The 23340-nt window shown below is 46.1% G+C and overlaps 1 protein-coding gene across 1 annotated transcript; it reads right to left on the bottom strand.

Moving 5' to 3' along the window:
• Nucleotides 1–293: 293 nt before the first annotated feature.
• On the bottom strand, nucleotides 294–21641 carry LOC149459447 (NACHT, LRR and PYD domains-containing protein 3-like; the record flags this gene model as incomplete). The annotated part of the gene is made up of 5 exons (XM_089681097.1): nucleotides 21565–21641; nucleotides 14086–14246; nucleotides 11400–11571; nucleotides 6749–6814; nucleotides 294–1923 (listed from the first exon to the last, which is right to left on the bottom strand). Coding segments are annotated over exons 1-5 (2060 nt in total), but the record flags the coding sequence as incomplete, so codon positions are not given.
• Between the last annotated feature and the right edge of the window lie 1699 nt (nucleotides 21642–23340).

Genomic DNA, 23340 nt, shown 5'->3' with positions numbered 1-23340 from the left:
CTAAACAATGATTTTGTTCTGGTTAGCCAGTCATCATTGGGGTGATTCGTTGATACGGCCAGGGGTGGACTGACAACTCATGGGGCCCCCGGGCAATAGGGGATCATGGGGCCCCTGTGTCCTTGCCCAAACTCAAAAAATCCTATGAATAAAGTACAAGTGGCATCTCATGGGGCCCCCTACTGACCCCTTGCCCTCGGGCAGTGCCCGGGTTTCCAGAATGGTCAGTCCGCCCCTGGACACGGCACATACACTTTGACACAATAAATCATTTGTCAATATTTATCGTTTACCTCAAACTCCTGATGGTGTGTAGAGCCGGTACGAGTTTTCGTAATCCTTCATTTTGAACATTACATCCTTTTAGATTGACATGTTCGGTCTCTCTGCAGGATTGAAGGATGAAAGACAACACAGAGCAGTCTATGGAGGTGAGAGTAATTCCAGAAAAGTCGATTACGCTCTTTGATCCGATACATTGTAACACGAGCTCCTCATTCCTGGCCTCATGGAGATAGTAGAATACGTGAAGAAGATCTCTGGTGCCCCTAAAAGATTTGTCAGGTTTTTGTTCTTTTGTTTTCTTTAGGATCCAGGAGGCCACGTGGCGGGAAGCCTTAGCAGACATTTTTTCCATATGAGACTCTAACGTGGATCTAGTAAAAGAGTCTGAGAGACCGCAGAGGAAACGTAAGAATATTTCAGCACGGCCATCTTGGTAGGATTCAGCCCTAGCAAGTGAGTCCTTCAATCTGTGGGGATTATAGTCAATAAAATGAACTAAGGCAGCCAAGAACTCCTGGAGAGTGAGAAGTAAGAAGGTGTATTCCACATCAGGAGGCCCACCAGATCCCATCATGAGACACGAAAAGAGATCATTATCAGTTCTCACACGGAAGGAGTCCAGATGTTGGCGATCAAATACAGTCATTTGATTCATGACTCCGTGTTCTGCCATCCACCCAATAGATATCAAATCCTGGGTGGTGGAAGTATCATCTTTCTTGTGATTGGCCAGAATGTTGGAGACAAAGGTCACCAAGAGTTGTGTCATTGTTTTGGGCAATGATGCCATCAGCTTATCGGTGATGGTTGGTTGGGCTCTGAAGCACATTGATAGCACCGTACAGACGATCCAGCAGTATGATGGGATATTGCAGAAAGTGTGCAGCGTGTCATTCTCCTGTACGTAATGAAAAGCCTTTTCTGAGAGTTTCTTGTTTCCAAAGAAATGTTCAAAGTAGCTCAGTTGGTCTTTTTGGTGGAATCCAATGATCTCAGCCATCCTCTGGAAATCCTTGGTGTTAATTAATGTCGGGCTGGTTGGGCGGCAGGTTATCAGTATGGAGCAACCCAAGAGAAGACTCTGCCTCACCAAACTATTCACAATCGCTCCAATATTTACGCTCTGTTTTGGATCAGTACACATTTTACTTGCAATAAAATCCATTTGGCTCTCCTCTAATCCATCAAATAAAAACAGAAGTCCCTCTGGATGTCGTAGGATATTTCCAATGTGACCCTTCAAATGTGGATATTGATGAAGAATCATCTCCTTCAAGCTGACCTCTCCCAGTTTATTTAATGCTCGGAATTCGAAGAAGAAAAAGACGAAAGCAAATCTTTGGTAGAGTTCTCCATTCGCCCAACCATAGACAATCTTCTTCATCAGTGTGGTCTTCCCTATTCCTGGCGCTCCGCTCACCATTACTGCATGTGGGACACATTGTGACTGGTGGCTCCAGCTGAACAGCTTGTTGGGCCAAATGTGTTCCTTGAACAGATCAATAGAGACAACACTCAGCTTCACATAACGCTCATTGATGGGAAATCTTTGACCTTCCAGGGTAGATCCAAAGGGGCTCGGCTCTACTAGAGTTTGAGTTTCCTTCAGCAGATGTTGCTTGTGCTTTATCTGGACTTCTGGAAAGAACAGAAAATACATTTATTAGTACAACCACTCCATTCTAATGCAATAATATGAAATACAACTGATCTATGTAGCACTACGCCCATAGGCGTCGCTGAGTTCTGGGTCCCCCGTAGATAGGCACGGGCAGGCAATGCACTTTTTCTTCACACCTCCACTTGCACAGAGTCAGTATAACAGTCCTTGAGCTGGTTTTTAGTTGTTATTATAAATGGGTTAACAACCTGAATGGGTTCTAGGGGTATGTGGGATGGCCAAGGAATTTGAGGACAAACGTCTTAGCAACAACATACTGTACAAAAATGTGGATTAGCAAAAATAACATCAGTCTCTGTTAAGGAGGACTAAAGCCCCCTTTTATGTACCTCCTCAGACTTCAGATGAGTCCTCCTCTTCGCCCAACTGTACTGAGGGTATCCCTGGGCAAGAGGTCCCAAGAGCTGGCAAGTAAGCAGTCCTGAAAGAGAACTAGTTGGGTCTTACAGCTGACCGCCCTCTACCATTATCTGGCCCAAGGGGTGTAGGAGTATTCACACTGTCCTGTCCTGTTTGGTTGGTTAACCTTGGTTGGACCTTTCACTGGGCTGGCTTCTTCCCTGCATACAGGTTGTTCTCCCTAGAAGACGGTGAGACAGTAGAGATCCTTCGTACCAGCATCCTGCCTGTAGGTAGGCTCCCCTTTCTGGGGCCCCCTCCCTGGTTCCACACTTCAGCCTTCCTCTAAGTCCATATTCCACCTGACACTGCACACTACTTCCCAAGGCTCTGCCACATTTAAGGGTTGTCCTTGGTCACCATGCCTAACCTTCTACTAGGGGATTGGCCAAAGTCCCTTAAACATCCAGATCTCTGAGCCTCTGAGCCTCCTACATCCCTATTCCAGAAAGTTCTCTAAGTTTTTGAAAGGGTGGGAGGGCACAGAAGCTCTAACCCAGGGGTGGGCAAACTTTTTGACTTGAGGGCCGCAATGGGTTCATATATTGGACCCGGGGGGCCGGACCAAGGGTACATGAATGATGTGTATGTGTCATACATAGTAAGTATAGTAATATTCCCCCATAGTAAGCATAGTAATTAATCCCCCATATAGTAATTCACCCCCCCTAGTAATTCATCCCCCCTAGTAATTCATCCCCCATAGTAATTCATCCCCCATAGTAATTCATCCCCCATATAGTAATTCATCCCCCATATAGTAATTCATCCCCCCTATAGTAATTCATCCCCCCTATAGTAATTCATCCCCCATAGTAATTCATCCCCCATAGTAATTCATCCCCCATAGTAATTCATCCCCCATAGTAATTCATCCCCCATATAGTAATTCATCCCCCATATAGTAATTCATCCCCCATAGTAATTCATCCCCCATAGTAATTCATCCCCCATAGTAATTCATCCCCCATATAGTAATTCATCCCCCATATAGTAATTCATCCCCCATAGTAATTCATCCCCCATAGTAATTCATCCCCCATAGTAATTCATCCCCCATATAGTAATTCATCCCCCATAGTAATTCATCCCCCATATAGTAATTCATCCCCCATAGTAATTCATCCCCCATATAGTAATTCATCCCCCATATAGTAATTCATCCCCCATAGTAATTCATCCCCCATAGTAATTCATCCCCCATATAGTAATTCATCCCCCATAGTAATTCATCCCCCATATAGTAATTCATCCCCCATAGTAATTCATCCCCCATATAGTAATTCATCCCCCATATTAATTCATCCCCCATATTAAGTCCCCAAGTCCCCCCTGTGTCAATTCACTTACCTTTGCTCCGCGCGTTCCTCTCGCCGTGTTCCCGCGCCGTTCCGGTGTAGCATGAAAATCTGTCTCCTATGAGGATCTGTCCCCCTCGACGTATCTGCGCATGTGCCAGTTTCAGGCATTAGCAGCCGATCGGCGATCTCCGGCACATGCGCAGATACGTCGAGGGGGACAGATCCTCATAGGAGACAGATTTTCATGCTACACCGGTCTTCAGGGCGGACTGTGAGAGGAGCCTAGCTCCGCGGGCCGGATTAAAAGGTCCGCCGGGCCGTAGTTTGCCCATTGCTGCTCTAACCTATTAAAGCCTCCCAGCCTGGCCTGAGTTGAACCCACTACCCCACTCCCAGGCTGACTTACCCAAGCTTGCTAACAACAAACCTAGCTAAACTGGAGGGTGATATATATATTTAAGTGTTCTTGCATGGCGACCACTTCCTGTTATCTCACATATATATTCTTATTATTCTAGCCAAATGTACCCCCCTAACTCCTCCCACAGTTTTTACACTACATAGACAGTAATATACGGAAACGTGCGGATTGTTCCCGATTGGTGTGCTATTACTTTGTGGAACGTTTCGCCGAATGGTCCATGAAATATCGGCGTTTTCGTGGTGAAATTGGTCCCATAGGAATGAATGGCGGAATGTTCAAAACTAGAGTGGGAGCTGACAAAAGCTAGAGTGTGAGCTGAAAAATCAGGACATGATTTCTAAACTGCCATCACTCCCTCATTTTCCAGCCCACCTACACAAATCTTATATCAAAGCGTTCAGCTATCTCTGCTGCCACTAAAAATGTCCACGGCTAAGCCATAGTCCTGATCGTTTTCACAATATGACCATTTGTTTGCAACTCATGTCGCCCATTTACATTCATTGAAACTCCACTCTAGCCACCTCAAATTTGAAGGGCAATTTCTAAACTGCGACTGTGCCTTCATTTGTAATATTTCAGAGACATACTATGCATCAAAATGTAGGTCTGGGTCTTGTGATTCTCACAATATAAAGCTCATCGCTGTAGGATTTTTAAAACTACGACCATTTGAAGATGCCAGTGAAGTGAGCAAGTTGGAGCAGTTTGTTTTTAACCGCTCTTCTCTGCCCTATTTAAAATCTAAGTTTGAATTGGTGACAGTTTGGCCGCCTTCTGGTTAAAGGTTTGGAAATCAGTTTTCTACAGTAGAGAATTTGAGGTGATAATGCTGTGAATGTGTTTATAATGTGTGTTTTCATGTCACTGTGAAGCACTTCGAGCAACAACATTGCAATTCCATGTGCTATAGAAATCATTCAAAGTTCAAATGCATTTCTCACTCTATCACGCTTGCCATGTGCACTTATTACGTTTCATCAATCCATTCGTTAGGGTCATGTTTACTATCTTTACTCCGCCCACTCCACACAGTTACTCCGCCCACTCCACACAGTTACTCTGCCCACTCCATAAAGTGACTCTGCCCAGTCCAACCTTTTCACAGTTACTCCGCCCACTCCAACCACACAACAGTTACTCCGCCCACTCCACCCAGTTACTCCGCCCACTCCAACCACACAACAGTTACTCCGCCCACTCCACCCAGTTACTCCACCCACTCCAACCTTTTCACAGTTACTCCAGCCACTCCAACCACACAACAGTTACTCCAGCCACTCCACCCAGTTACTCCGCCCACTCCAACCACACAACAGTTACTCCGCCCACTCCACCCAGTTACTCCGCCCACTCCAACCTTTTCACAGTTACTCCAGCCACTCCAACCACACAACAGTTACTCCAGCCACTCCACCCAGTTACTCCGCCCACTCCAACCACACAACGGTTACTCCATCCACTCCAACCACACAACAGTTACTCCGCCCACTCCACCCAGTTACTCCGCCCACTCCAACCACACAACGGTTACTCCAGCCACTCCAACCACACAACAGTTACTCCAGCCACTCCAACCACACAACGGTTACTCCGCCCACTCCAACCATACAACAGTTACTCCGCCCACTCCACCCAGTTACTCCAGCCACTCCAACCACACAACGGTTACTCCAGCCACTCCACCCAGTTACTCCGCCCACTCCAACCACACAACAGTTACTCCAGCCACTCCAATCACACAACAGTTACTCCGCCCACTCCAACCACACAAGAGTTACTCAAGCCACTCCACCCAGTTACTCCGCCCACTCCAGTTGTAGACTGCTGGTGAAGGCAAGAACACTTTACACAATTTCCCCAGAAATTGTAGCTTTTCTAGTTTTATATTATTATACAGGATTTATATTATTATTATTATACAGGATTTATACATTATTATTATTATACAGGATTTATATATTATTATTATTATTATTATTATTATACAGGATTTATGGCGCCAACAGTTTGCTCAGCACTTTACAATATAACGAGAGACAATACAGCAACAATACAGTTCAATACAAGAGGGATAGGAGGGCCCTGATCCTGGGAGCTTACAATCTAGGAGGGAGGGATATATATAGTATGCTGACATGTGGTTTTTATATATTACAAAATATATATATTAAAAAAATTATATATATATATATATATATACATACATACATACATATTTATTGAAATATATTGAATACGGCCAAAATTGTAGTAGTTCAAATACATGTCAATATATTTGGGAAGAATATTTTAAAAATATATTTCAGGTATATATTTTTCTTCCATGTGGGTAACTCTGGGATGTTGTGTGATTCCTCCACGTATTCTGTGATTTATAAACTTTACCATAAAGCCTTCAACAAAACGTTGGGTCCACACAGAGGGGAAACCTTCCAACACCATCTCTGAGCCGGGGTTCTGTGAGGGAGATTTACCTGAACTGGTTCACTCAGAATCTGGGGCATCTGTGTACGGGAGCCAATCGGCTTCTGACTTCAGCTTGTTCAACGACGCTTTGGCTATAAAACCTGGAATCTGATTGGTTTCTGTACAGAATTGCACCAGATTTTGCACCCTCCAGGTTTAGTAAACGACCCCCCTGTATGTTTTACTTACTTATAAGCTCTGGAGGCAGCGCCTGGCCATGTTTATCCAACAGAATCTTCTTCAGCAGACGATCTCCTTAAAAAGACACAAATATATATTGTAAAGTCGGCCAATGACGGTTCGAATCTTGGTCGGGTTCAGTAGGGACCGGTCGGGTTCAGTAGGGACCGGTCGGGTTCAGGAGGGACCGGTCGGGTTCAGTAGGGACCGGTCGGGTTCAGGAGGGACCGGTCAGGTTCAGGAGGGACCGGTCGGGTTCAGTAGGGACCGGTCGGGTTCAAGAGGGACCGGTCGGGTTCAGGAGGGACCAGTCGGGTTCAGGAGGGACCGGTCGGGTTCAGTAGGGACCGGTCGGGTTCAGTAGGGACCGGTCGGGTTCAGTAGGGACCGGTCGGGTTCAGGAGGGACCGGTCGGGTTCAGGAGGGACCGGTCGGGTTCAGTAGGGACCGGTCGGGTTCAGTAGGGACCGGTCGGGTTCAGGAGGGACCGGTCGGGTTCAGTAGGCACTGGTCGGGTTCAGTAGGGACCGGTCGGGTTCAGTAGGGACCGGTCGAGATTTGAACTATGCATGGGCAGGCTGAACGCACCCAAGTTGATTGATTGGGTTCAACCAACCTGCTGGATTTTACATGCAATTAAGAGGCAACTATAGCCAATAGTCAAGCATGACAAACAGTTGAGGGGTTTTCAGGGCTCCTCACATCCTCCAAAAAGTATTCCCTTGCGGTTGCTGCATTTTTGGTGCAAATTCAGCAAGTTAAAAAAAAAAAAAAACACAAAACACATCAAAAAAACTTCTCCCCGTTGAGGCCTGGTTCACACCAACACATATTTTAGGGCCTTTTGCAGAAACGCACTACCGTCCATTTAATGCTTATGTAGTGTGTTTTTGGCGGGTTTTCAGCATTTGCCGCATTTTTGAGGCGTTTTGTGTTTTTAATCTGCCCAGCAACAAATTGGCCCCCCCAAAAAAATATTCAAAAAACGCAAAATGAGTCAAACACAAGACGCACTGCAAAAAGCACTGCAAAATGCAAACGGCATTGGTGTGAACCAGGCCTGAAATGCATTGAAAACGCATACGTGTTGCGTTTTTTATGCGCTTTGCGTGTTAAATCTGCTCAGCATTAAGTTGGTCAAAAAAAATTAAAAAACGCAAACTGCATAAAAAAAAGTTAAAAAACGTTTAAAAATACAACGTGCATGGCAAAACGCAAACTGCATTGGTGTGAACCAGGCCTGAAATGGATTGAAAACGCATACGTGTTGCGTTTTTTATGCGATTTGCGTGTTAAATCTGCTCAGCAACAAGTTGGCCAAAAAAAATTTTAAAAAATGCAAACTGTATAAAAAAAAGTCAAAAAAGTGTAAAATTACACCACACACGGCAAAACACAAACTGCATTGGTGTGAACCAGGCCTGAAATGCACTGAAAATGCATAAGTGTTGCGTTTTTTATGCGCTTTGCGTGTTAAATCTGCTCAGCAACAAGTTGGTAAAAAAAAATTAAAAATTAAAAAAAAAACACAAACTGCATAAAAAAAAAAAGTTAAAAAAGTGTAAAAATACAACGTGCATGGCAAAACACAAACTGCATTGGTGTGAACCAGGCCTGAAATGCACTGAAAACCTGTCAAAAACGCGCATATGTGGCGTTTTGATGCTTTTTTGTAGTCAAATCACTTATGAAAAACGCATCCTAAACGTGGTAAAATCACTGCAAAAATCACGCGTTTTCAGCGGCCGTTACTGCCACCTTTTTTCCTATCGGCAAAATGCTGAGAATCCTATTTTCGGCCGATACATTTTGGCCGCCGATATGTCGGCGCATCCCTGTTATTAGGTATCTGTTTCCTCGGCGTAACAACGTCTTTCACATTTTACAAAACAATTGGGTTATATTGGGGTTTTTTGTGTTTTGTTATTTTTATATATTCTTTAAAGTGTATTTTTTTCCCAAAAATTTTTTTTCAAAAACTGCTGCGCCAATACCGTGCGACATAAAAGATTGCAACGATCGCCATTTTATTCTCCAGGTCTCTGCATAAAAATATATTTACAATGAAGAAACATAGAAAAGCGACGGCAGAAAAAGACCGAGCGGTCCATCGAGTCTGCCTGGTTTCTTTTGTTTTTTTTAGGTGGAGGGTTTTTTTTAGATTTTGTTTTTTTTTTTGGGGGGTGGGTTTTTTTCTTATTCTGTTTTTTTTTTTTTGGGGGGGGGGCGTTATTTTAAGTTATTTTCTAGTGCAAAATACAGACTTTTTTGTTTTGTTTTTGTTTTGTATTTTTTGGTAGGTGGTTTTTTGTTTTGTTTTTTGTTTGGGGGGGGTGTGGGGCTTGGGGGTTCTAAGTAATCATCTAGCGAAAAATACAGATTTTTTTTTTGTTTTCTTTTTATTTGTTTTTTTGGGGGGTTTTTAGGAGGGTGGGTGCGTTTTTTTGTTTTGTTTTTTTGGGGGGGGTTGTTTGGGGGTTCTAAGTAATTTTCTAGCGCAAAATACAGATTTTTTTTGTTTTGTTTGTTTTTATTTGTTTTGTTTTTGGGGTTTTTTTTGTTTTGTTTTGTTTGGTGGGTGGTTGGGATTTTTTTTTTTAGGGGGGGGTGTTGCTTGGGGGTTCTAAGTAATTTTCTAGCGAAAAATACAGTTTTATTTTTATTTGTTTTTTTGTTGTTGTTTTTTTTGGGGGGGGTTTGTTTTGTTTTTTGGAGGGGGGTTGTTTGGGGGGTTCTAAGTAATTTTCTAGCGAAAAATACAGTTTTATTTTTATTTGTTTTTTTGTTGTTGTTTTTTTTGGGGGGGGGGGTTGTTTTGTTTTTTGGAGGGGGGTTGTTTGGGGGTTCTAAGTAATTTTCTAGCGCAAAATACAGATTTTTTTTTTGTTTTGTTTGTTTTTATTTGTTTTTGGTTTTTTTTTTGTTTTGTTTTGTTTGGTGGGTGGTTGGGATTTTTTTTTTAGGGGGGGGTGTTGCTTGGGGGTTCTAAGTAATTTTCTAGCGAAAAATACAGTTTTATTTTTATTTATTTTTTTGTTGTTGTTTTTTTTGGGGGGGGTTTGTTTTGTTTTTTGGAGGGGGGTTGTTTGGGGGGGTTCTAAGTAATTTTCTAGCGCAAAATACAGAATTTTTTGTTTTTTTGGGGGGTGGGTTGGGTTTTTTTTGTTTTTGTTTTGTTTTTTTGGGGGGGGGAGTTATTTGGGGGTTCTAAGTAATTTTCTAGTGCAAAATACAGACTTTTTTCTTTTGTTTTTATTTGTTTTGTTTTGTATTTTTTGGTGGATGGGTTTTTTTGTTTTGTTTTTTGTTTGGGGGTGTGTGTTGCTTGGGGGTTCTAAGTAATCATCTAGCGAAAAATACAGATTTTTTTTTTGTTTTCTTTTTATTTGTTTTTTTTGGGGGGTTTTAGGAGGGTGGGTGCGTTTTTTTGTTTGTTTTTTTGTGGGGGGGTTGTTTGGGGGTTCTAAGTAATTTTCTAGCGCAAAATACAGAATTGTTTTTGTTTTGTTTGTTTTTATTTGTTTTGTTTTTTTTTTGTTTTGTTTTGTTTGGTGGGTGGTTGGGATTTTTTTTTTTTTTTTTTTTTTTTTAGGGGGGTGTGTTGCTTGGGGGTTCTAAGTAATTTTCTAGCGAAAAATACAGTTTTATTTTTATTTGTTTTTTTGTTGTTTTTTTTTTGGGGGGGTTGTTTTGTTTTTTGGAGGGGGGTTGTTTGGGGGTTCTAAGTAATTTTTTTGTGAAAAATACAGATTCTTTGTTTTTTTGGGGGGTGGGTGGGTTTTTTTTTTTTTTTTTTTTTTGGGGGGGGGGGGGTTATTTGGGGGTTCTAAGTAATTTTCTAGTGCAAAATACAGACTTTTTTGTTTTGTTTTTATTTGTTTTTTTTGGTGGGTGGGTGGGTGTTTTTTTGTTTTGTTCTGTTTTGTTTTGTTTGGTGGGTGGGTGGGTTTTTTTGTTTTGTTTTTTTTTGGGGGGGGTGTGGTGCTTGGGGGTTCTAAGTAATTTTCTAGCGAAAAATACACATTTTTTTTTTTGTTTTCTTTTCTTTGTTTTTTTGGGGTTTTTTTTTTAGGAGGGTGGGTGCGGTTTTTTGTTTTGTTTTTTTTTGGGGGGGTTGTTTGGGGGTTTTAAGTAATTTTCTAGCGCAAAATACAGATTTTTTTTGTTTTGTTTTTATTTGTTTTTTGTTTTGCTTTGTTTGGTGGGTGGTTGGGATTTTTGTTTGGGGGGGGGGGGTGTTGCTTGGCGGTTCTAACTAATTTTCTAGCGAACAATACTGATTTTTTTTTTTCTTTTTATCTGTTTTGTTGTTTTTTGGGTTTTTTTTTTGTTTTGTGTTGTTTTTTTTTTTGGAGGGGGGGTTGTTTGGGGGTTTTAAGTAATTTTTTTGTGAAAAATACAGATTTTTTTTTCTTTTTATTTGTTTGTTTTTATTGGGGGGGGGGTTTGTTTGTTGGGGGTTCTAAGTAATTTGTTAGTGAAAAATACAGTTTTTTTATTTTGTTTTTTTGTTTTTTTTTTGGGGGGGGGGGGCGGTTGTTTGTGTGTTCTAAGTCATTTTCTAGCGAAAAATACAGATTTTTTTTTTTGAAATTTCAGCAAAAAGTGTCAGAAAAGTCCCGGCCTTGAAGTACCGTAGATGGGATACAATGTCAGTTACCTGTATTAGTGATTTCATCCACAACTGCCAATATTTTGGGGTGACATTTCCGGAGCACAAAGAGACATTCCCAGAATCCAATGACAGCGTCTCTTCCAGATCCCATCACATGTTCTAACAAACGATTGGAGAAAGTCTCGGTCTGCCGCACGTCTCTCATGTGTAGGTAATCCTGAAACACAGACGAGGAATTATCAGGAATTATCAGACGGGATGGTATCAGCCGGGATAACATGGAAACATGAAAGTGTCAAATAGAAAATACATCTCCACTCCGGATTCACACGCAGACATACAGGAACCTCAACTATACATTACCCCCCCCCCCCCCCCCGTGAATAGTTGTCATTACTAGGATGGGGGGAGTTATTACTAGGATGGGGGGTCATGTCATTACTAGGATGGGGGGTCATGTCATTACTAGGATGGGGGGGTCATGTCATTACTAGGATGGGGGGGTCATGTCATTACTAGGATGGGGGTTCATGTCATTACTAGGATGGGGGGGTCATGTCATTACTAGGATGGGGGGGTCATGTCATTACTAGGATGGGGGGGTCATGTCATTACTAGGATGGGGGGTCATGTCATCACTAGGATGGGGAGGTCATGTCATTACTAGGATTGGGGGAGTTATTACTAGGATGGGGGGTCATGTCATTACTAGGATGGGGAGGTCATGTCATTACTAGGATGGGGGGGTCATGTCATTACTAGGATGGGGAGGTCATGTCATTACTAGGATGGGGGGGTCATGTCATTACTAGGATGGGGGGGTCATGTCATTACTAGGATGGGGGGGTCATGTCATTACTAGGATGGGGGGTCATGTCATTACTAGGATGGGGAGGTCATGTCATTACTAGGATGGGGGGTCATGTCATCACTAGGATGGGGAGGTCATGTCATTACTAGGATGGGGGGGTTATGTAATTACTAGGATGGGGGGGTCATGTCATTACTAGGATTGGGGGGTCATGTCATTACTAGGATGGGGGGGTCATGTCATCACTAGGATTGGGAGGTCATGTCATTACTAGGATGGGGAGGTCATGTCATTATTAGGATGGGGAGGTCATGTCATTACTAGGATGGGGGGTCATGTCATTACTAGGATGGGGGGTCATGTCATTACTAGGATGGGGAGGTCATGTCATTACTAGGATGGGGGGTCATGTCATCACTAGGATGGGGAGGTCATGTCATTACTAGGATGGGGGGTCATGTCATTACTAGGATGGGGGGTCATGTCATCACTAGGATGGGGGGGTTATGTAATTACTAGGATGGGGAGGTCATGTCATTACTAGGATGGGGGGTCATGTCATCACTAGGATGGGGAGGTCATGTCATTACTAGGATGGGGGGTCATGTCATTACTAGGATGGGGGGTCATGTCATCACTAGGATGGGGAGGTCATGTCATTACTAGGATGGGGGGTCATGTCATCACTAGGATGGGGAGGTCATGTCATTACTAGGATGGGGGGGTTATGTAATTACTAGGATGGGGGGGTCATGTCATTACTAGGATTGGGGGGTCATGTCATTACTAGGATGGGGGGGTCATGTCATCACTAGGATTGGGAGGTCATGTCATTACTAGGATGGGGGGGTCATGTCATTACTAGGATGGGGGGGTCATGTCATTACTAGGATGGGGGGGTCATGTCATTACTAGGATGGGGAGGTCATGTCATTACTAGGATGAGGGGTCATGTCATCACTAGCATGGGGGGGGGGGTTATGTCATCACTTTGATGAGGGGGGAGGTCATGTCATCATTAGGATAGGGAGGGGGGCAAGGTCATGTCATTACTAGGATGGGGGGGGTCATGTCATTACTAGGATGGGGGGAGGTGAGGTCATGTCATTACTAGGATGGAGGGGCAAGGTCAAGTCATTACTAGGATGGGGGGGGTCATGTCATTACTAGGATGGGGGGGTCATGTAATTACTATGATGGGGGGGGTCATGTCATTACTAGGATGGGGGGGTGTCATGTCATTAGTAGGATGGGAGGGGGTCATGTCATTACTAGGATGGGGGGAGGTGAGGTCATGTCATTACTAGGATGGAGGGGCGAGGTCAAGTCATTACTAGGATGGAGGGGGTCATGTCATTACTAGGATGGGGGGAGTCATGTCATTACTACGATGGGGGGGGGGGTCGTGTCATTACTACGATGGGGGGGGTCATGCCATTACTAGGATGGGGGGGTCGTGTCATTACTAGGATGGGGGGGTCATGCCATTACTAGGATGGGGGGGGTCATGCCATTACTAGGACAGGGGGAGGTCATGTCATTACTAGGATGGGGGGGTCATGCCATTACTAGGATGGGGGGGTCATGCCATTACTAGGATGGGGGGGGGTCATGCCATTACTAGGATGGGGGGGGTCATGCCATTACTAGGACAGGGGGAGGTCATGTCATTACTAGGATGGGGGGGTCATGCCATTACTAGGATGGGGGGGTCATGCCATTACTAGGTTGGGGGCCCCCAGGTGAACCTTTGCATCGGGGCCTACAAGTTTCAAGCTACACCTTTGCATGACTGCGCAATTGTCAGTGAAAGCTGTCATTGGGGGGGAATCTTCCGGAGGGCGAGGGGTGTTTCCCGCACCTCCCACACCTGCTCTCTCCTCCTGGCACATCTCAGGTCACGTTGGAGGATCTCCTTACCTTTGTGTTGAGGACGTTCCGGGAATGCAGTTCCTCCAGGATGGACTCGGTGTCCATGGCCTGCAGGGTGTAGGTCAGGTCACCTTCATAATACCCCAGTAGTAGCCTCAGGGACCCGTCATCATAGCTGTGCAGCTGCTGGAGGAACCTCCCGATGTCCTCTGAGAACATACAAGGACAGATTATGGACGGAACTCATCATCTGGGCCCCTAGTGTGGTGTGTACCCTTCATAACAAGCAGGTACTCCCCCCTATCCCGAGTCACCCCTGGTCTCCGCCCCTGACCTACCTTTCAGCACTGACCCTGGTCTCCGCCCCTGACCTACCTTTCAGCACTGACCCTGGTCTCTGCCCCTGACCTACCTTTCAGCACTGACCCTGGTCTCCACCCCTGACCTTCCTTTCAGCACTGACCCTGGTCTCCGCCCCTGACCTACCTTTCAGCACTGACCCTGGTCTCCGCAGCACTGACCCTGGTCTCCGCCCCTGACCTACCTTTCAGCACTGACCCTGGTCTCCGCCCCTGAACTACCTTTCAGCACTGACCCTGGTCTCCGCCCCTGAACTACCTTTCAGCACTGACCCTGGTCTCCGCCCCTGACCTACCTTTCAGCACTGACCCTGGTCTCCGCCCCTGACCTACCATTCAGCATTGACCCTGGTCTCCGCCCCTGACCTACCTTTCAGCACTGACCCTGGTCTCCGCCCCTGACCTACCTTTCAGCACTGACCCTGGTCTCCGCCCCTGAACTACCTTTCAGCACTGAACCTGGTCTCCGCCCCGATCTACCTTTCAGCACTGGCTCTGGTCTCCGCAGCACTGACCCTGGTCTCTGCCCCTGACCTACCTTTCAGCACTGACCCTGGTCTCCGCCCCTGACCTACCTTTCAGCACCGACCCTGGTCTCCGCCCCTGACCTACCTTTCAGCACCGACCCTGGTCTCCGCCCCTGACCTACCTTTCAGCACCGACCCTGGTCTCCGCCCCTGACCTACCTTTCAGCACTGACCCTGGTCTCCTCCCCTGACCTACCTTTCAGTACTGACCCTTGTCTCCGCCCCCTATCCACCTCCCAGTACTGCTCCTTTTAGAGAATGCAGAGCCAAGTATCACTTTGTGGTGCTAAGTAATGTGTATGGAATTGGTTAATGATAATAGATCCCCCACAGCAACAATAGACCTCCCCTCCAGAACAAAATACACCCCAGCAACATTTATCAACCCCATCTCAACGTTAGATCCACCAGCAACATAAGAACCCCGGAGCAACAATAGATCCCCAGCAATCAGCATCAATAGACCATTCAGCACACCCCAGCCCCCTTTATCAGTACATTCTGGGCTGGAGGTGCCAGAACTGCGTTCCAGACAAAACAGGGAATATCTACTCCTATCGTGCTTTTTCATATACACAGCTCACAAAAATGAGAGGAGGACTTTGTAATCAGAGTTGCATCAAGTCCATGACACTCCTGGGATATGGATCTGGTCAGGTAAGTCGCAGAGGGGGGTGGTAATCAGTTTCAGCTGCTTTGGGGTTAATGAAATTAACAACAGGTTCACTAGATGGGCAACAATGAAACGACCCCCAAAACAAGAATGGTTTTACAGGTGGAGAACACTGAAATTTTTCCCTACTCATCTGTTCTGACTGTTTTTCACTCTTTTTGCATTTGGCTCGGGTCAGTGTCACTACTGGTAGCATGAGGTCATACCTGGACCCTACAGAGGTTGCACAGGCAGTCCAACTCCTCCAGGATGGTACATCAATACGTGCCATTGCCAGAAGGTTTGCTGTGTGTCCCAGCACAGTCTCAAGAGCATGGAGGAGATTCCAGGAGATTAGAGCATGGAGGAGATTCCAGGAGACGAGAGCATGGAGGAGATTCCAGGAGACGAGAGCATGGAGGAGATTCCAGGAGACGAGAGCATGGAGGAGATTCCAGGAGACGAGAGCATGGAGGGGATTTCAGGAGACAGGCAGTTCCTCTAGGAGGGCTGGACAGGGCCGTAGAAGGTCCCTAACCCATCAGCAGGACCGGTATCTGCTCCTTTGTGCAAGGAGGAACAGGATGAGCCCTGCCAGAGCCCTACAAAATGACCTCCAGCAGGCCACTGGTGTGAATGTCTCTGACCAATCAGAAACAGACTTCATGAGGGTGGCCTGAGGGCCCGACATCCTCTAGTGGGCCCTGTGCTCACTGCACGGCACCATAGAGCTGGATTGACATTTGCCATTGAACCCCAGAATTAGCAGGTCCACCACTGGCACCCTGTGCTTTTCACAGATGAGAGCAGATTCCCCCTGAGCAGATGTGACAGACGTGAAAGGGTCTGGAGAAGTCGTGGAGAACGTTCTGCTGCCTGTAACATGGTTCAGCATGACCGTTTTGGTGGTGGGTCAGTGATGGTCTGGGGAGGCATCTCCATGGAGAGACTCACAGACCTCTACAGGCTAGACAATGGCACCCTGACTGCCATTAGGTATCGGGATGAAATCCTTGGACCCATTGTCAGACCCTACACTGGTGCAGGGGGTCCTGGGTTCCTCCTGGTGCGGTGGGTCCTGGCTTCCTCCTGGTGTGCTGGGTCCTGGCTTCCTCCTGGTGCACTGGGTCCTGGCTTCCTCCTGGTGCGCTGGGTCCTGGCTTCCTCCTGGCGTGGTGTGTCTTGGGTTCCTCCTGGAGCAGGGGGCCTTGGGTTCCTCCTGGTACAATGGGTTCTGGGTTCCTCCTGGTGCAGAGGGTCCTGGGTTCCTCCTGGTGCAGAGGGTCCTGGGTTCCTCCTGGTGCAGAGGGTCCTGGGTTCCTCCTGGTGCAGAGGGTCCTGGGTTACTCCTGGTGCGGTGGGTCCTGGGTTCCTCCTGGTGCGGTGGGTCCTGGGTTCCTCCTGGTGCGGTGGGTCCTGGGTTCCTCCTGGTGCGGTGGGTCCTGGGTTCCTCCTGGTGCGGTGGGTCCTGGGTTCCTCCTGGTGGACTGCAATGCCTGGCCTCATGTGGGGAGAGTATGCAGGCAGTTCCTGGAGGATGAAGGAATTGATACCATTGAATGGCCCCCACGCTCGCCTGACCTAAACCCAATAGAACCCCTCTGGGATGTCATGTTTCGGTCCATCCGACGCTGCCAGGTTGCACCTCAGACTGTCCAGGAGCTCAGTGATGTCCTGGTCCAGATCTGGGAGGAAATCCCCCAGGACACCATCCGTGGTCTCATTAGGACCCTCCCCCGACATTGTCAGTCATGCATACAAGCACGTGGGGGCCACACAAACTACTGAGGACCATTCTGAGTTGCTGCAATGACATTTCACCAACATGGACTCTCCTACTGCATCATTTCTTCACTTTGATTTTCGGGGTGTCTTTGAATTCAGTCCTCTGTAGGTCGATCATCTTCATTTCCATCCTACGATGGGGCGTCCTTACGTTCCTCACCCATCCCCCGTCCATGTCAGGATAGAGATCCAGCAGGAGATTCCTCCCCATTGAGATCTGATGGGTTTTCAGAGTCTTCCTCTCATTGGTGGAGCCGTGTATAATGACATCATCGAATGATGAAGCTGTGAGGGGAGACAGTTGCGCCCCCCCCCCCCAGGTTTCCTTACTCCTAGACCTGCAATATGTTTCATTACAAATTAAAATTTGGACAACATTTTCGTTATTCGGAGATTCTGAAGTATCTGAATGTCTGAATCACAACAGTAACGAATTTCAACGAATCCAAAATAAAGTTTATCAAAATGAAATGTCCAAATTCAAATTACAAAAATGAATTCTAAATGGAAATGTCCTACTTAGGCTTCTTTATAGAATCTAATAGAAAAAAAATAGAATAAGACAGAATAGAATCTAAAGGAATAGAATAGAAAAAAACGGCATAGAATTGAATACAAAAAATAAAAGAATAGATTAAATAGAATAGAACAAACTAAATGATTGGAAAAAGAATAAAACAGCGTAGAATACAACAGCAAAGAATAGAATACAACAGATTAGAACAGAAAATAAAGGAATTGAATAGAATAAAACAGAATAAAATGAAAAATAAAAGAATAGCATGGAATAGAACAAACTAAAGTACTGGAAAAGAATAAAACAGAATAGAATAACAACAGCAAAGAATAAGATAAGAACAGAAAATAAAGGAATTGAAAAGAATAAAACAGAATAGAATGAAAAATAAAAGAATAGAATGGAATAGAACAAACTAAATTACTAGAAAAGAATAAAACAGAATAGAATACAACAGCAAAGAACAGAATACAACAGATAAGAACAGAAAATAAAGGAAAAAAAGAATAACACAGAAGAAAACAAACTAAAAGGCTGGAAAGGAACAGAATAGAATAGATTGTAAGCTCAAAAGAGCAGGGCCCTTGAACCCCTCGTGTATTGTTACTGTTTTGTCTCATGTTCTGTCCCCCTTGCTATTGTACAGCGCTGAGCATACCCTTTGGCACTATATAAATACTGTATAATAATAGAAATAATAATAAATAGAACAAACTAAAGGATTTGAAAAGAATAAAACAGCGTAGAATAACAACAGCAAAGAATAGAATACAACAGATCAGAACAGAAAATAAAGGAATTGAAAATAATAAAACAGAAAAGAATAAATTAAGTAGAATAGAACCAGCTAAAGGGTTGGAAAAGAATAAAATACAACAGAAAAGAATAGAATACAACAGATCAGAATAGAAAATAAAGGAATTGAATAGAATAAAACAGAATAGAAAAATAAAGGAATTGAATAGAATAAAACAGAATAGAATGAAAAATAAAAGAATACAATGGATTAAATAGATAAGAAGAGAAACTAAAGGATTAGAATAGAATAATAAATGAATAGAAAATAAAATAAAAAAAAATGGAATAGAATAGAATAAAACAGAACGAACATAGATGTCTTCCAAAATTCTAATTTCAAAATTAGAATTTTCATGTCAAAATTTTAATTTTGAAAAGAATGAATGTACGAAATAATCCCAAATTTACGACACAAATTCTGAAAACGAATCGTTCTAACAGAACAAATACGAGGAAGCGAAGTAATGAACTTAACGAATAGATCCAAATCGAAGCAAACCGTCCCGCCGCGCACGTCTTTACATTCTCCTGGAAGAAGGCAAATTATTTTTTGATGGAAGATATGAACGTTGAACCCTCCTAGTACAGAAGGATCGGCCAATCGGTAGATTCTGGGCTCTTCTGTAATCATTGGAGCTGCCATCGACTTCTCTGGGCTGTTCTGGATCTCACAGGCTGGAGGGTTGATTGTTTCCTCCTGCATTCTGGAGGCTTCTAGACCATAGGGGGCTGGGAAGATGAAATATGCACAAATGGCTAATTAGCCAATCACACGGCAGCAACTCCATGTGTTTAGGCATCTAGACGTGGTGAAGACGATTTCCTGAGGTTCAAGCAGAGCATCAGAATGGGGAAGAAAGGGGATTTAATTGACTTTGAGCGTGACATGGTTGTTGGTCCCAGACGGGCTGGTCTGAGGATTTCAAAAACTGCTGATCTCCTGGGATTTTCACACACAACCATCTTTAGGGTTTACAGAGAATGGTCCGAAAAAGAGAAAATCTCCAGTGAGTGGCAGGTGTGTGGAGGAAAATGCCTTGTTGATGTCAGAGGAGAATGGGCAGACTGGTTCCAGATGATAGAAAGTAACTCCAATAACCCCTCGTTACACCCAAGGTATGCAGAATACCATCTCTGAATGCACAACACGTCCAACCTTGAAGCAGATGGGCTACAGCAGCAAAAGACCACGCCGGGGGCCACTCCTGTCAGCTAAGAACAGGAAACGGAGACTACAATTCGCACAGGTCACCAAATGTGGACAATAGAAGATTGGAAGAACATTGCCTGGTCTGATGAGTCTGGACTTCAGCTGCGACATTCAGATGGTGGGGTCAGAATTTGGAGTAAAAAACATGAAAGCATGGATCCATCCTGCCTTGTATCAATGGTTCAGGCTGGTGGTGGTGGTGTCATGGTGTGGTGGATCCATCCTGCCTTGTATCAATGGTTCAGGCTGGTGGTGGTGGTGTCATGGGGTGGTGGATCCATCCTGCCTTGTATCAATGGTTCAGGCTGGTGGTGGTGGTGTCATGGTGTGGTGGATCCATCCTGCCTTGTATCAATGGTTCAGGCTGGTGGTGGTGGTGTCATGGTGTGGGGGATCCATCCTGCCTTGTATCAATGGTTCAGGCTGGTGATGATGGTGTCATGGTGTGGGGGATCCATCCTGCCTTGTATCAATGGTTCAGGCTGGTGGTGGTGGTGTCATGGTGTGGTGGATCCATCCTGCCTTGTATCAACGGTTCAGGCTGGTGGTGGTGTCATGTGGTGGATCCATCCTGCCTTGTATCAACGGTTCAGGCTGGTGGTGGTGTCATGGTGTGGTGGATCCATCATGCCTTGTATCAATGGTTCAGGCTGGTGGTGGTGGTGTCATGGTGTGGAGGATCCATCCTGCCTTGTATCAACGGTTCAGGCTGGTGGTGGTGGTGTCATGGTGTGGGGGATCCATCCTGCCTTGTATCAATGGTTCAGGCTGGTGGTGGTGGTGTCATGGTGTGGAGGATCCATCCTGCCTTGTATCAACGGTTCAGGCTGGCGGCGGTGGTGTCATGATGTGGTGGATCCATCCTGTCTTGTATCAACGGTTCAGGCTGGTGGTGGTGGTGGTGTCATGTTGTGATGGATCCATCCTGCCTTGTATCAGTGGTTCAGGCTGGTGGTGGTGTCATGGTGTGGTAGATCTATCCTGTCTTGTATTAACAGTTCAGGCTGGTGGTGGTGGTGTCATGGTGTGGTGGATCCATCCTGCCTTGTATCAGTGGTTCAGGCTGGTGTTGTCAGGGTGTGGAGGATCCATCCTGCCTTGTATCAACGTTTCAGGCTGCTGGTGGTGGTGCCATGGTGTGCCGTGGTGTGGTGGTGTCATGTCCACCCCTCTATGACTCCAGTGTCCCCATCTTCTGATGGCTCCTTCCAGCAGGACAATGCACCATGTCACAAAGCTCAAATCATCTCCAACTGGTTCCTTGAACAAGACAATGAGGTCACTGGACTCCAATGTCCTCCACAGTCACCAGATCTCCATCCAATGGAGCACCTTTGGGATGTGGTGGAACGGGAAAGTCTCATCGTTGATGTGCAACTGACAAATCTGCGTGACACCATCATGTCAATATGGAGCAAAATATCTGAGGAACATTTCCAACACCTTGCTGAATCTACACCATGAAGAATGAAGGTGAAAGGGGGGTCCAACCCTGGACTAGGCAGGTGGACCTCATGAAGTGGCCGGTGGGTGTACATGGCGGCTACAAAGTACATATAGAATTAGAGGGTAACGAGTATCTACTAAACATGGAGAAATATTCGAGTGCTTCTGTAACCTTCTATATGAACATCCTCACTGATTACTATCAGGAGGAATAGAATACTCATTGTGCTCACCCGATGTTCTGGGTATCAGGAGCGCCGCCATCTTTCCTGGTTTCGGTTAGGTTCCGGCAGAGGTCAGGCCATCACCTGGACACAAGAACAGAAGAAAGGTTTTAATTGTAACCAAACTTTATTTCTTAATATTATTCAAGCTGAATAAAAGGTGAAATACCTGCGGGGGAGGGGGGGTGTAGTAGTGGTGCAGTAGTGGCTGGGAAACGTGACAGGTCCCAGGAGACTACGGGACCATTCACAAAGTGCAGCGTGTGAGGCCACAAGTAACACAACGGGCTGCCCACTATTACAATCCTGGCGCCAGGGACCCAACAACTAGTGAAGAACCATCCTGAGGATGGCGCTGGATCTCTGAACAGGTAAGTGTCGCTCTAGGGAAGGTCAGCTGATACAGGATAAGTAGCTGCTGACTTTTAACTGAAGAACCTCTTAAAATGTTTAATTGCACCACGTCTGTATACTCTGCTATTGTTTATTGAGAAGCAGTGGCAGAACTACCATGGTCACAAAGGTCGCACTTGCGTCCAGGCCTGCTGCAGAACATGTGAAAGGGTCCTGCTGTTGGGACCATAATAAAGGGCCTTGCAATGGGAATAAATGCCCCAGGCTCCGGGGGAAAGGCCCCAGGCACGGAGGGAAAGGCCCCAGGCTCGGAGGGAAAGGCCCCAGGCTCGGAGAGAAAGGCCCCAGGCTCGGAGGGAAAGGCCCCAGGCACGGAGGGAAAGGCCCCAGGCTCGGGGGTAGAGGCTCCAGGCTCGGGGGGAAAGGCCCAAGGCTCGGGGGGAAAGGCCCCAGGCTCGGGGGGAAAGGCCCCAGGATCGGAGGGAAAGGCCCCAGGCTCGGAGGGAAAGGCCCCAGGCTCGGAGGGAAAGGCCCCAGGCTCGGAGGGAAAGGCCCCAGGCTCGGAGGGAAAGGCCCCAGGATCGGAGGGAAAGGCCCCAGGATCGGAGGGAAAGGCCCCAGGCTAGGAGGGAAAGACCTCAGGCTAGGAGGGAAAGGCCCCAGGATCGGAGGGAAAGGCCCCAGGATCGGAGGGAAAGGCCCCAGGCTCGGAGGGAAAGGCCCCAGGCTCGGAGGGAAAGGCCCCAGGATTGGGGGAAAGGCCCCAGGATCGGGGGGAAAGGCCCCAGGCTCGGAGGGAAAGGCCCCAGGCTCTGGGGGAAAGGCCCCAGGATCGGGGGGAAAGGCCCCAGGATCGGGGGAAAGGCCCCAGGATCGGAGGCTCGCTCTGCAGCAGCTGAAAGCCAGCAGGAGGGAGAGGAGGGGCAATTACTGGAACCGATCCCCTGTACGAATCTCTCTGCATCAGCTAAAAGCCAGCGGGAGGGAGAGGGGGATAAGTCGGCTTTCAGCTGCTGCAGAGAGAGCCATACAGGGGATCGGTTCCAGTAATTGCCCCCTCCCCACCATGCCACTCACCCTCCCTGTCCACAGCCTGGGCCCCCTTCTTCCCTGGGCCCGTGCAGGAAGACTGGTGGCACCCCCTTACCCCCGGCCCCGGTGACACATACACTGGTCACTACCTATTGTAATGAATTGGAATTACCTGATTCTAAAGTTCTGTCTGCAGTTTGTTCTTCTATCCACGGCGAACATATATGTTGTTACATCATAAATAATAATTATCTTGTCTCCGAATACAAAAGAAGCGCCAAGTTGTCAGGCGGCAGAGCACAGATATGTACTTCCTCACACTGCAGGCCCAGCACCATAAACATTCAATAAATATTACAATTCTTTACTTTCTGCCCAACTGTCACTTCTTACACAACC

The sequence above is a fragment of the Staurois parvus genome, unplaced genomic scaffold (genome assembly GCF_062004578.1).
Source record: "Staurois parvus isolate SC_StPar_1 unplaced genomic scaffold, SC_StPar_1.0 ptg000260l, whole genome shotgun sequence".
NCBI classification, from domain to species: Eukaryota; Metazoa; Chordata; class Amphibia; order Anura; family Ranidae; genus Staurois; species Staurois parvus.
This window is presented reverse-complemented; position numbering and strand designations above follow the sequence as displayed.